Below are 13,613 nucleotides of genomic sequence, written 5' to 3'. Positions count from 1 at the left end.
GCAGCGCAGAGAGAGGCTCGTCCTGCTGCAGCACCTCATTGGCAAGAGGAGGGTCTCACAGCTGAGTTCTTGGCAACATAGTGGTCTCTCGGTCGCATGTGCAGCTTGTGACCATCTTGTGGAGAGTCAGCGTCACTGTCTTTGGGACTGTCCTTTGGCACAGCAGGTGTGGCTTCGTGTTCTTCGGCTGATGCCAGCTCTTTTCACAGCTCGGCAGTACACTTGGGGGGCAGCTGCTTAGTCCACTCTCACGGGCCTGGCACTCCAGTTTGAGCTATCCCCCACCAACAGGATGATAGTGATGCAGGGGGGTCAACCTACACTCCAACCTGCTACAGAGCTTACTCCACAGGAGTGGTGCAATGAGAGAGAGAAGTGTTGGGAGCTCATCAACGGCGTGACACTCTGGTTCATTTGGCGGGCCCGCTGCTTCCGCATCTTCGAGGCTCGCCATGTACCACCAACAGAGACTGTTCGGGATCAATGGCTAGAGCTGATCCATACTCTCAAAGGACAGTTCGAGAGACTCCAAGGCAATTCCGACCGCATGCGGGAGCGCAAAGAGGCTTTCCTTCGACTATGGCGTCCTGGGCCTTTTTTCACCATGGTCCAGGGTGTGCTCAAATGGCACTACCGTCCACCTGTGTGGCTTTTCCCTCCTCCCATTTCTTGATTTAGCCTCCTTGTACATATGCTGTTTCTTCATTGGGAGAGTCTCCCCATCAAGATTGTTGTAGCCCTCTCTTGTAGAGGTGGTCCCCTTCCCCATCTGCGCCACAGTTTGCACCAAATCCTATGGAGGCTTTAGTCAAGACGATGATGGACATGATGCTACGACAAGAAGCGCAACGCGCCGCTTTGGACCACGAGCGCGAAGAAAGAACGGTAGCCTTGGAGCGTGAGCGTGAGCAAGCACGCTTGGCGGCCGAAGAAAGAACGGTAGCCTTGGAGCGTGAGCGTGAGCAAGCGTGCTTGGCGGCCAAAGAAAGAATGGGAGCCTTAGAGCGTGAGCGCGCTTGGCGGCCAAGGAAAGAGAGGCAGCATTGGATCGCGAGCGCAAAGACAGACGAGCGGCCTTGGAGTTAGAGCGTGAGGCACAAAGAGACCAACACATGCAAGAGTTGGTCCTATAGGTACTTACCTCGAAACCCGAGCCGGTCAAAGATGTTGGTATCCATCAAGTAGCACAAGCAGAGATTTGGACTCCAACAACCCTGTCACAGAGAAGATCACGTTTAGTAAGTATGACGGTAAGATGGATGCGTGTGTTATTCATGCGCGCCCCTTTCCTTCAATTGGGCCGACTTCCAAGACAAGCTCAAGACGCGGTTTATGCCACCACAGTACCTAGCACGGTTGAAAGATGATTGGCGCAGTCTCAAGCAAAATGGTATGCTAGTTATGTCTTTCTCTAATCGTGTTTTGCATCTCGGAACCCAATTACGCAAATCGGATGATGAGCGCAATAAGGCATTCCTTTTTGGGTTGGACAACTATATCAAGTTTGATGTAGAAGTCTTCGACCCCGTAGATCTCAACAAGGCGATAGCAATTGCTCTCTCCCAAGAGATGAAGCACAATAAGCGAAAGCCTAAGGAGAACAAGTCGTCTCAAAGTTCCTCTCAGACTCCTCAGAGCCCTCAGAGCCCTCAGAACAGTAAGAACGGTAAGAATGGTAAGAACGGTAACTCTTCTAGCCAATCTTCCAATAGTCTCTCGGAAAAGAACACTCAAAATGAATCTAAGGGAAAAGCTAACACACTTGCTAACCTAAGCTCACCCCAGATGAAAAAGTTGCACAAGGAATCATAGGAGGATACATCACGGCAGACGAACAAGTCATTTATTCTAAGGAAGTTCATTATTATCACTGTCACGTCAAGGGTCATATAAAGAAAACATGTCCTAAGATTGAATTTAACGAATCTAAAGAACCCACACAACCCACATCCTCTGTTAATGTCATAAATGAGAACAGTCATGTGTCCCAAGTTTCTCATGATCCTATCATTGATGAGTCTCTCATGAAGTGTTATGGTCATGTGAATGGTCAACACATGGTGGTCTTGTTTGATTCTGGTAGTATGCATGATGTGATTGGTGACTCTCTTGACAAAAGAGCCTGCTTGGAGGTTCGCAAGACGTCTCCTTTCGAGGTGTCGGGCTTCGCTCCCGTATAGACTCTCTCATTACAGGAGAGTGCCTTGATGTGTTATTCACAGTTCAACAAGTGTCCTTCCGCAGAAAATTTGTAGTTTCTCCTCTTTCAGAATGTGATATGATTTTGGGCATTGGCATTCGATGGTTTCGTGAGCATAACCTTCTTGAAGAAGGTGGACCTACGTCCATAGCCGAAGTTGGAGCATTGAAGCAGCCACAGTTCCCTTTGTCGCCCAAAGAAGCAAGCGTTGTGGACCTTTATGAAGTTTAAGTATCGCAAGACTCACGCATCAGATAGGGACGGCGAAGAGTCCTTTCAAGGATTCCAGACATTGTTGGCGATCTCCCTCGACGCCATACGGTTCGGCACTAGTACCTCACTTTGAAAAGGAGGGGATGCCACGTGCACATCTAACCCTATGTGCATGTGGACAAGCTACTTCATGTCTAGGGTTCGGGTCAGCTTAGGAAGTGTTCTGGCACCTTTGTGAGTCTGTGCGCAGGCCGTGCATGTCCAGGAACTTAAGAGTAGTTGCATATCCTCTGGTTGCACATAGCATGATCATCAGCAGTACAGTCAGTAGCCATCATGAGCATTTTACAATGCACAGAACCCATTTTCCCTAGTTTAGCCATTTTTCACTTATTATTAATAAGTGACTTTGTTGGGAAACCGGGTAGGGCAAATTGGCTAAGTGGATATATAAGAAAACCTAGCGCTAGCACTTTCTGGCAGAAGAGGCAACAGGAGTTCACCAACTCACACTGCACCTTCTCAGCAAAACCGGCAAGAGGCCTAGCGTTTCCAGCCAACAACAGCGTTTTCACAACAGAAGGCCTGGCGATTTTGCAACAGATCCCAAGATCAACCTGGCGTTTTTGCAATTGTAGATCTCTCGAGCGTTTCGCAAATTCTTGGCGACAGAATCAGCCCTAGCATCAGCGTTTTCAGTTTTCAGCAGTTAGACTCCGCAGTAGCAGCCCCAAACCTCGCAGATCTCACCCTACGATAGCAAATCCTCGCCGCATTGTCAAATCAGCCAGTGTTTTCAGTTTCAGCCGCTGTTCGCAGATTTCAGCGTCTGCATTTTCAGCGCATTGTCGTAGCGTCGTCATCATCACCGTCCTCGCCAACACAGGGTCAGAATTCAGCAAATACCAGATTTGCAGATTTCAGCCCCTAGCGTTTTCAGATTTCAGGCCGTCTCGTCGTCGTCATCATTGTCGTTGACATCATCGGCAAGTCCATTGCATCTAGACCATTGCACCAGATTTGTGCAATCAATAGCATAGACCTCTCTCGCCATAGAGAGTGGGGTCCTTGGAGGAGGGTTTGTCAACATTCTAATGTCGTATTCTCTTCTCTCTCTATCTCTCAATCTCAGAACCTTTATTCACAGTGTGATTCACTTTGTTTGTGATCATTTGCATTCTCATACTAAAGGAACAGAAGGCTCTCCCTTCCGTAAGTAAAAGGAACCCTTGAGCACAGTTCGAACACTCATCTTGAGCAAAGTTCAACATTCACTTCCGCTGCATCTTACACGTGCCATACAAGGGGAGGGAGACTGGGCCGAGCGCGTCGCCAGCTGAGAGAGAGAGAGAGAGAGAGAGAGAGAGAGAGAGAGAGAGAGAGAGAGATGTCTCGAGAGTGAAACAGAGATTGAATGGCATAAAAAAAAGGACAAAGATAGCAGCACTGTAGAATTATAGCATTTATTGACCAAGCATCGATTCAAACCCCACCAGGGGGAGGTTCACACTTGTTTACAACCAAAAAATCTCAGATCATATCATGTTATAGAGGAGAGAAAAGGGAAATACATCATACATAATCTTCGACAGCTTATTACCGCATAGCAATCTTAGCAATCCATTTATGCCAAGCCAGTACAAGAAGAGGTCAAGCCCACAAGAGGTGAAAGTTTTAGGGCTTATGTGAGCAACAAGTAGGTAGTATTCCATGAGATATGGTCAGATCAATTTGATAATGCTATAAAGGCTTAAGACAAGAGAATCCAAGGATAGACTAACAAAATTGAGACATTGCATCTTGAAAAAAACATGATTGTTAGTTGAGAGACTGCAAAGTTATCTACTTTTACTTGTGCAGAAAATTGTGATCACAATAGGATAGTGAACGTTACAAGTGTCATGCATTGAAATAAAAACGGACATTGTAGACTCTCTCTCTCTCTCTCTCTCTCTCTCTCTCTCTCTCTCTCTCTCTCTCTCTCTTAGCCCTAGAGTGATGGGCGTATATACAATGCACGGGAGAAAAAACCTCCTAAAGAGGGAAAAAATGCCCCGACGGTCCTAGTGTGTTCACACACATCACTACCACATGTATATGGTAACAAATCCCCCCTGGAGTGATGCGGTGAACGAGAGCTGGCACGTGAGTAAAGGGAAGTGCCATGCCCTAAGAACATGATCAGTCCACAAAAGGGAGTAAGCCCAAACCTTTGCGGAAAGCTTCGAGCTTCTCACGAGACAATGCCTTTGTGAAAAGATCTGCAAGGTTGTCCTGTGTTGGCACATAAGCCAAGTTGATCTCTCCTGCTGAACGCCTCTCCCTGACATAGTGGTAATGCACCTCAATGTGCTTTGTGCGAGCATGAAAAATTGGGTTCCTCGTAACTGCCAATGCGCTCTGACTGTCAGTGTAGGTAGTGTTAACAGTGTCCTGTCCAACACCCAAATCAGCCATAAGGCGTCTGAGCCATACACACTCAACCGTAGTTATGAAGACTACCCTGTACTCAGCCTCACAACTCGAAGTGGCCACAGTAGGTTGCTTCTTGCTCAACCATGATATACATGAACTGCCAAGCATGAAACAAAATCCTAGGTACATAAAGTGCATCAATAAGTGTAAAAGAACTTCCATTTGCAGCAGTAAGCACAATCTTTCCAACTCCCTGAACCGAATAAGAGGCATTGTTGGCACAAGTGACTGAATTCCCTTGAGGGACGGACTTGAGAGAGGTGAACAATTCACGATGTGAGGTAATGTGCTTTGTAGCACCACTGTCAAAATACCACACATGTGAATCTGCAGCAACTGACAACAAGCATGCATCATGGACAGCAGGATTGTAAGTGCACTCTGCACTAAAAGCCCATTCTGCATCAACATCAGCAACACAGTCTCCTTTCATAGAAAACTCAACAATGGCTGCATTCGTAGTGGAACCAACATTTGCATTGGAACCACCCTCTTTCTTCTTAGTCTCTTTGGCCTTCAACTTAGGACACTGCTTGATCAAGTGATCATTAGCTTTACAATAATGGCAACGCATCTTCTTTTTGCTCTTATCACCAGAATTTCTAGACGAATTGCTGTCAACAGAAGCATTAGGAACAGAAGTTTTGCCACTCATCAGAACCAGGACGTACATCAATGTCCTCCACACTATTCCAGGCGCCCTTTGACACAAGAATATGTTGCATCATATAAGCCCACATAGGGTAATTGTCCCCATCCAACCTGTCCTCAACAGCAAACATCTTGAACACGTCTGTGTTGTTATCAGCCATGGTAAATATTGCACCTGATGTGAAAATTGCCCAAAAATAGGGGAAACGAAGCGGGAACAATACGTGCTATAGAGCACAACCCGTAGAAGACGATAAGACACCTGTTATGCAGAAAACAGCACTGACAGAAATTCTACACAAAATGCCGAAATTGCCTGTGCAAACCTGTCTATAGTGGAAACGGAGGCCGAAATGAGCCCGAATCAGAAATCTGAGCAGATTAAGCTCTACGAGTAATTCCGAAATTTTTGTCGACCTACGAACGCTCGCCAAACCTCACTGAAATCGGAGAAAGTGAGCTGGCGTGTGCTGGAGCAGCTGGCAACTAAGCCCGGGAAGATGCAACCTGCTCTGATACCAATTGTTGGAATTAGGGTTATAGAGAAACGCACACAGCTTGGAGAAGACGAAGGAAGCTCAAGGTACACAATGTAGAGTGTGTTACTTAGTGTGCAATGGAAAAAGATAGATAGCCCTAGAGTGATGGGCGTATATACAATGCACGGGGGAAAACCCTCCTAAAGAGGGAAAAAATGCCCTGGCGGTCCTAGTGTGTTCACACACATCACTACCACATGTATATGGTAACAATCACATGGCATTATGCACCCCCATAGTGGTTCAATTTACATTCATCGTACAGACCACCTTGATGTTAACATAGCCTACACATTGTCGCTCCTCTTTTGTACTTCCTCCGGGTGATAGGCCAATGAGCATCTCCCGAGGCCTCTTATGTACACATAATACAGCCTCTTTTCTCACCAAAAAAAAAAGCGGCTAATTTTTATTACTGCCAATTATGCAAGCCGACAAACTGGGAACCGTCATAACCGGATACAACTAGCCACATGGGCAAAATGAAGAAACTCAAAGCCAAGGTTAAAAAAAACCTCTCTCTCTCTCTCTCTCTCTCTCTCTCTCTCTCTCTCTCTCATGGAGCTACCTTTGTTCCAAGAAGACGGATTTTCGACCAGTCCCCTGCCATCACCTCTGGGACGGAAAGGGCCAAGCTCCTCAAATGCGCCATTCCCAACTGAAGAGCACCCAGGACCTGCAAAACAATCTCGTGCATATAAACTGACGTGCGACAATCAAATTAACCTCCAGCCTCTGTGTGTGTGTGTGTGTGTGTGTGTGTGTGTGTGTGTGTGTGAGAGAGAGAGAGAGAGAGAGAGAGAGAGAGAGAGAGAGGCCATACCTCCATTGAGCCACAGTGTGAGGGGCTTGGAAAGCGGGTCTGGAGCCTGGGCCTCTACAAAGTAGTAAAAAAGGGCGCGATTAGCGACTGCGTCAGTAACGACGTAACCCGCATACTGCTTGAAGGCCGCTGCGAAGGATCTTGGCCAGGCAGACCCCCCTCAATAAGGTCCTCTTCGCCACCCACAATGAAGTCCACTTGCGCAGCCACCTCTACTCGAAAACGCCCACACCATAGGCCTAGTACGACTGCCCAAATTGCTAAGGTTTGAATCCACACGCCCCTGTTCATTTTCATTTTGCTATGGCTCGTATATATCAGGCTATGGGTACACTAGTACAACTTTTCTCCTCCGGCCCCCTTTTTTCTAAGGCAAACTTACCAAAATACCCTTTTGTGTCAATTATTGGATGGATTGGACCATAGTAGGGACTAGTGTGACAGACTCGTCGGTAGAAAACCACATCTAATTTCAGACATGAAGGAGTCCACATTTTATGAGATATATATATATATATATATATTTGTAGACATTGGATAGATTTAATGAATGTTTGGGAGAGAGAGAGAGAGAGAGAGAGATAGAGAGAGAAGAAGAAGAAGCAGAGGATTTTAACGTCGTAGGAAACTATCCCAAGAGACCTCAAAGATCTAGCTTACCAAAAAGGAAGTGTGCTTTTTGATACTTCCGTGAAGAGGACGATCTCATGATCGAGAATCTATCCTCAGATATGAAATTTGCGAAGGTTAAGTGCTCTAAGGTTAAATACTTCGCATGCTTTTTTAGCCAATTATATCATATAGGCTAAGTTTGGTGGAAAAATATGAGAGAAGGCTATTGAAAGAAGTCAAAAGCACAAAAAAGAAGAGGCAAGCGCATTCTTACACGAGGAGGATTCTTTCAATCAGAGAAGTAGGTTGCCATGCATTAAGACATCCTTTCACCAAAATACCATAACTTGAACTCTAGATGTCAAAATTGTGCAACCTAAGAATCAAACGACTAGTATTTTCAAGACCTACACTTTCTATAGTAGCATCTTTGTGTTAAAGTAATGGCATCTCAAATGACCTTCCCAATGTGATCCTAATATTTATTTTGGCTTTTAGGTATTTATTTTACTTATTTGTCAAAGTATAGGTAGGGAAATTTACCAAGGTGGCTACATAAGCAAACCTAGCCCCATTGTATTACATAATCAGTTATTCATTGCCAAAATTGGTTGGTTCAAAAGTCACTCTCTCTCTCTCTCTCTCTCTCTCTCTCTCTCTCTCTCTCTCTCTCTCTGTGTGTGTGTGTGTGTGTGTGTGTGTGTGTGTGTGTGTGTGTGTGTGAAGAATCGTGGAGAGCCCTCACCCTTTGTCGGCATCATCACCCTCCTTTTTCACCTTTCGTTTCAAAATGTTGCATGTTCGAGTTCGTTGATCACTACCCCTTGCGTTCTAAAACACTTGGCGCTATAGCACCTGGCAGATTAAGAAGCAAGTCTCCATACCAAGATACTCAAGAACCCGTCTTGTATTTTAAGTGCTTTTTGTTGGTCAGTATCTCTTTTCATGTGTCCTCTTTGTGCGATCACGCAGAGGGGAAAAGCAAGGCTTCCAAGAGTACAGCTCCATAACTGTGTATATGCATTGGGTGCATAATCACTCCAAAGTAGTTACAGCTTGCCAGAGTGCAGGCAACACAAGTACACAAAGTACATTAAAAGCACAATCATGCCATAGGATGCTACGATTTTTGATGCCAAGGGCCGTGGTTATAGAAAATCAGTAAGTACCTTAAATTTAAGTTTCAATTTTGAATTTATTCCATCGTGCAAGATTTTCTACCATGCGAACTTGACAATAAAAGTTTGCTTCGGTCAAGAGGAGTTTGGCAGTTAGATTGTCAAGACAAGGGTAGGACCAGTCACGGCCAAGGGCCAGGATGTACATGCAGTCAAGGGGGTCCCTATATTTAGCAGGCCAAGGGTCTATATAGGGCATGGCTGGGTGGAGATTAGCATGTTCAGTCCCCATGCCCTTTCACTGGTATCAGAGCTAGGGGAGAAGGAGCCATGGAGGAGGGGGGGGAGGTTGCATGAATCATGCTTCTCTCTCTCTCTCTCTCTCTCTCTCTCTCTCTCTCTCTCTCTCTCTCTCTCTCTCTCTCTCTCTCTCTCTCTCTCTCTCGATCGAAGGCATCCCTCTCTACCTCGTTTCAGCAGAAAAAACGTGCATGGTCTTCCCTGAGAGTGCAAGCCATGGTGTGCAACCGGCTAAGCAAGAGGGCGGGGTCGAAGTGCACGGCGTGTGCAGCCATGCTTGACAAGCCGAGGTCGAAGACCCGTGTGCAAGGGGGCTTGTGTCGAGGAGGCGGGCAGCTCGAGGTGCATGAAAGCTCACGGGGCTGGGCTCATCAGGGTCGCGAGGCTCCTGCCAATGACTTTCGACACAGGGCAGAGCCCCAGTTGGCCACGGACAGGACGCTGCGCGTCGGTTTTTTGCTTGTTGTGCCCCTACCTCCTGCATCATCATCGCCAGGGTTTGTTTTTCATAGTATTTTCAAACATGGGCACCCTAGTTTGGGCACCCTTCCTTACTAAGGGACAAGCCCCGCGACAGATTTGCCATGCATGCAAGGGTGTGCGTTTTTTTGGCCTCGGATGCAGATCTAATGGAATCTCACATGCATGTGCTAACTTGCATGTGTTAACCTTGCCCTAACCATGCAGCGCAAAACTGATTGCAAAGTTTTGAAAGGTCGATTTCTTGAAAACGGTTCGAGCTTCGACAATCGCGCTTGTTCGTTCAACAAGGTGCTTGTGCTTGCCGACATCGGGCAAGGTTCTGAGCAAGGCTGCAAGGCAAAGCCAATGTCAATGCTCGGTTCGAGGTTCATGAAAGCTCGAACATCCGGACCACGCAATCGTCACGACAAGTTGATACAGTTTACTCTTTCCGACGTTTATGGAAAGCGATAGATGTATATTTGGAAAGAGTGTTGCATTTCAAAACCACAACCATGTGTAGTGGAGCTCTCAAGGAGGGTGATACGGGAAGTAAGCAAATATTTTGACGTACGATCGACGACAAAGTACAGGATTTTTAAAGCATCCAGGCAGGGCATGGTGGTGGAGAAGCAAGGTTGTATCGAACTCGAGTTTCTCCTCGATACCACATTCGATTTTTGGGTTAGCAAGGTTGGTCGGCAGGTGTACTTAAGAAGGTACGCAGTTGATTTTTGTTTATTGTCATCTGCATAACTGGTTACAAAATTCTAGTCGTATCTCTACCTAAGGTAATGTATGCGAATGGCATGATGCACTTACCATACATTTTTTTTTAATCATCGACCATGCATTGATGTAACAACAGCAGGGCTGTCAATTGCTTATGAAGCATTTGACCTAGATGGAATATGCATCACCTCTATTGCATATATCTTACATGCATCAAAGGTAATGCACTTTTCTCCACTCCGAGCACAGGCACGGCCTCTGACATCACCTAAGCACTCCAGTTTTGTTGCATACATTAATAGCAAGGGCTTATTTTTTAATATCTCAAGGAGACATGTATGGCATCTTACTGAACTTGAAGAAGGAAGCAAATTCCTCGGCATGGCCAACTCTTTGTCACGGGTTTTACACACTGACAGAGGACGCTTACCACACAATACTGGTTAATTTCAATTGAAATTGCTCGACACGGTCGATTCTTTTTGTTATGGTAGCTACCACCATCGACTTTCAGCACAAACATATTTATGTGAAGCAAGGCTTCAATCTACAACTCTTAAGTTGAGATTTTTCCCGTTTGGTGTATGCTATGAGCACATTCCTTTGGGGAATTTCTCCATATGCCTGCAGGATATTTCAGGCCAACTTTCTCTCACGCAACAGAGATGGTTATGATCTACATTTGAGCGAGCTTTTCTTCCGACATCTTCAGACAACTGGTTACAGCAGGATGACCAGGTTAGACCATGTTCAGTATTGTTTATTTTTCCATGTTTATACATTTACATTGGAAATTAATGCTTTTGTGCAAAGCAAGGCTTTTACCTTGTGCCAAGGTACTGCCAATGATTTGGAATCATGGGCAGTGTCCCATATTTTGAAAAACTGGCAAAATAGGGAATATCACCTCACAAAATCCCTACTAGTTTAGACTGTGCAAGGCACTAATGGTTTTGGCTCTCATGTTGGAGGCCATCACTCTCACCAAGGACTTAAAAATCTGTATGCAAGGCATGCTAACCATGTGGCATGAATTCCACTGCTTCCAAGATTACGCTTCCAGTATCACACCAGACACTCTGTTCCAAATTGTTTAAATTTTTGGTTGTTGTCAACGCACAATACCACTAAATGGAACCTAAATCTAGGACTTATTTCACAGGCAAAGTGCCCTATTAAGTCATTTTTGTAAAGTCACGACCCATACATTGTAAGTGGGTCCAGCTGTGGCTTGTGTTTTCTATTCCCTCTCTTGATGAGAGCGTTATACACGAAGATTGTTGCATGCTTATAGGATAAGCTGCAAGTTAGGCATAAGATGCGTCAGAGCACATAGATTGGGCAGAACATATACAAACTCGTCACTTAAGGAAAGTTCCTTAGTCCAGCATTTTCTCTCTCTCTTTCTTACTTCTCTCCATGACTAATGAAAACTTTCTACGCAGTTTTTTGATACATGTTTTGTTTGGGAGTCCGCATGAGCCACGGTGCTCTAACTCTCAACTAGAACTTGGCCATGATGCCATTCACATTAGTCTTCATTGGTTCATCGATTGAACACTAATTGCCATAAGGGCTATGAGCCACACACAGGCTGGCTAAGAAGCCATTGTCAGATCTTGGGTAAGACCCAACTGTTGTCATTCCTTGGGTGATTGTTTTCAAGATCGAACAGATCTAACCCGGGAAGTACACATCGATGTTACTGGACAAGCAAGAGTCTTGTCATTACGGATGTCTAGGGTGTCATTCTTGCACTACATGTTTTTAGTGTGATACTCAAGTTGAGTTTTTGATAATCTTCAACTCATAGTAGCTGATCTCTACAAGGAACTATCGATGCAGTAATCCGTTGAGATAGCATGGTTGTCCATAAGAGCTCGGCAGTTCACTTGTGTGGGTCTCTTGCTCTCTCTATAGCACTACGGAGTGTCTATGGACATACTGTTTTGGGGTAAGACCCGACGGGTGATTGCTACATCACCCCATAGGCATTAAGGATCGCAATTTGATCTGCATTGAGGATCACAGTTGATCTCTCCCAGTTATACTTTCAAGGACAGAATTCCGCAATCTACCATGCGGTAGCGGACAAACACACTTTTCAAGTTGATTCCAATCATTCTGTACATGGTTGACTATGTTGGTTATCGTTATCTGCTAGTTGAGCAGTTTCTACAAAGAGTCTTACCAAGGGGTTTGACTACGTAGATTCTAATCCAAGGGCTTGGATTGCCAAGGAAACACCCAAGGTTCCCAGTGCAATGCTGTTTGTTTTTTCAGGTAGGGGACGTGCTCCTCTCCATTTGAATACAGGTAAGTGAACATTACGTTCAAATCTCCAGGTACACATCTATTGATTTGGTGTTATTCCATTTTTAGTATGCTTTGCTTGGTTTTTCAAGACGTATAAGTATGCTTGAATGTTACAGAGCCATGCCAAGGGCATGTCAGCACAAAGTATTTTGGGCCAAGTGTCCAATCTATCTTTCTGCCTTATGCTGTTACGAACCTACTTGTAGGGTTCAATTTGGCACATGTTGTCACATGGGATACAACATGGTCTAGGAACTCAAGGAGTTCGGTTTAGCCAGTGTGGAGCAATGAATGAGGGTCCCTCTCACTCTTGTCGCAGAGTGTTTAGAGTTACCTCCACACACAAGTACATCTTGTACTTGAAGGATGTTATTTTTTATACATCCTCACATGAGACATATTCCACATGGGGAGAATATGAGTCTCTGGACTGACACTAGCGCCATTATTTCAATTATGTGTCACAAAAAAGTCCAACTAAGTGCTGGTCAAATCTGTTTTCTCGACCATTTTCAGCACGACGTATCAGGAGCAATTTCAGTGGCCAAAAATTGTCGGATACTTAGAATGACTTGTTCAGGTACAAGTACTCCTAAACAACGTTACAGATGGTTGTTTAATACATATAGCAAGGCTTTGAGTTGTTAATGAAAAATTTTCATGGTTTGTACCTAGAAGTGATCAATGTTTCACCTTCTATTATGGTTCATACGTTCAGCAAGGTTGGCACAAGATTGCAATTGAAAGTATTTAGTTTCTTTTCAGACCTATTTACATTCCTTTTTAATGTGTGCTACGTGCATCACATTTGCCATAAGTATTGGCAAAAATCACCATGGATATACAGGTCATATCTGTTTTTTGCTAAATGCATGCACAGTAGGTGTTATGGGCCCTAGTGTTTAGCAAAGGCTGATTTGGAACGGCATGCATATTCCTCAAGTTGCTGCTTATGAAGCATTTTTGCACTCTATGTGCAATATCTCTATGAGGTTACTTCTCGGTCTACCAATCACCAATAGAGGTCATGGCTCGGTTTGGATGCTTATAGATCTTTCAAGTTAACCACGATGATTATTCATCCAATTGTTGATTCCTCAGCAATGTGGTACGATATTTTGATTCCCGTTTACCAACCATCTGGAAAGACTGGCTGTAAACCGTGGGGGAAA

At 45.0% G+C, this 13,613-nt stretch overlaps 1 protein-coding gene across 1 annotated transcript in view; it reads right to left on the bottom strand.

Annotated features, from left to right (window-relative positions):
• LOC147437148 (serine carboxypeptidase-like 42) overlaps window positions 1–7,207 on the bottom strand; it is a 28,451-nt gene extending 21,244 nt beyond the window's left edge. The window contains exons 1-3 of the mRNA XM_086486757.1: window positions 7,018–7,207; window positions 6,902–6,955; window positions 6,647–6,754 (exon numbers count right to left, since the gene is read on the bottom strand). Coding sequence (XP_086342883.1) covers window positions 6,647–6,754; window positions 6,902–6,955; window positions 7,018–7,198 — 343 coding nt within the window. The 5' untranslated portion in view covers window positions 7,199–7,207. The remainder of the gene's footprint in view (window positions 1–6,646; window positions 6,755–6,901; window positions 6,956–7,017) is intronic.
• Between the last annotated feature and the right edge of the window lie 6,406 nt (window positions 7,208–13,613).

This window comes from Adiantum capillus-veneris, chromosome 17 (assembly GCF_014529385.1).
Source record: "Adiantum capillus-veneris isolate H3 chromosome 17, ASM1452938v2, whole genome shotgun sequence".
Taxonomy (NCBI): Eukaryota; Viridiplantae; Streptophyta; class Polypodiopsida; order Polypodiales; family Pteridaceae; genus Adiantum; species Adiantum capillus-veneris.
The sequence above is the reverse complement of the archived record's forward strand: the minus strand, read 5'-3'. Positions and strand labels throughout refer to the sequence as shown.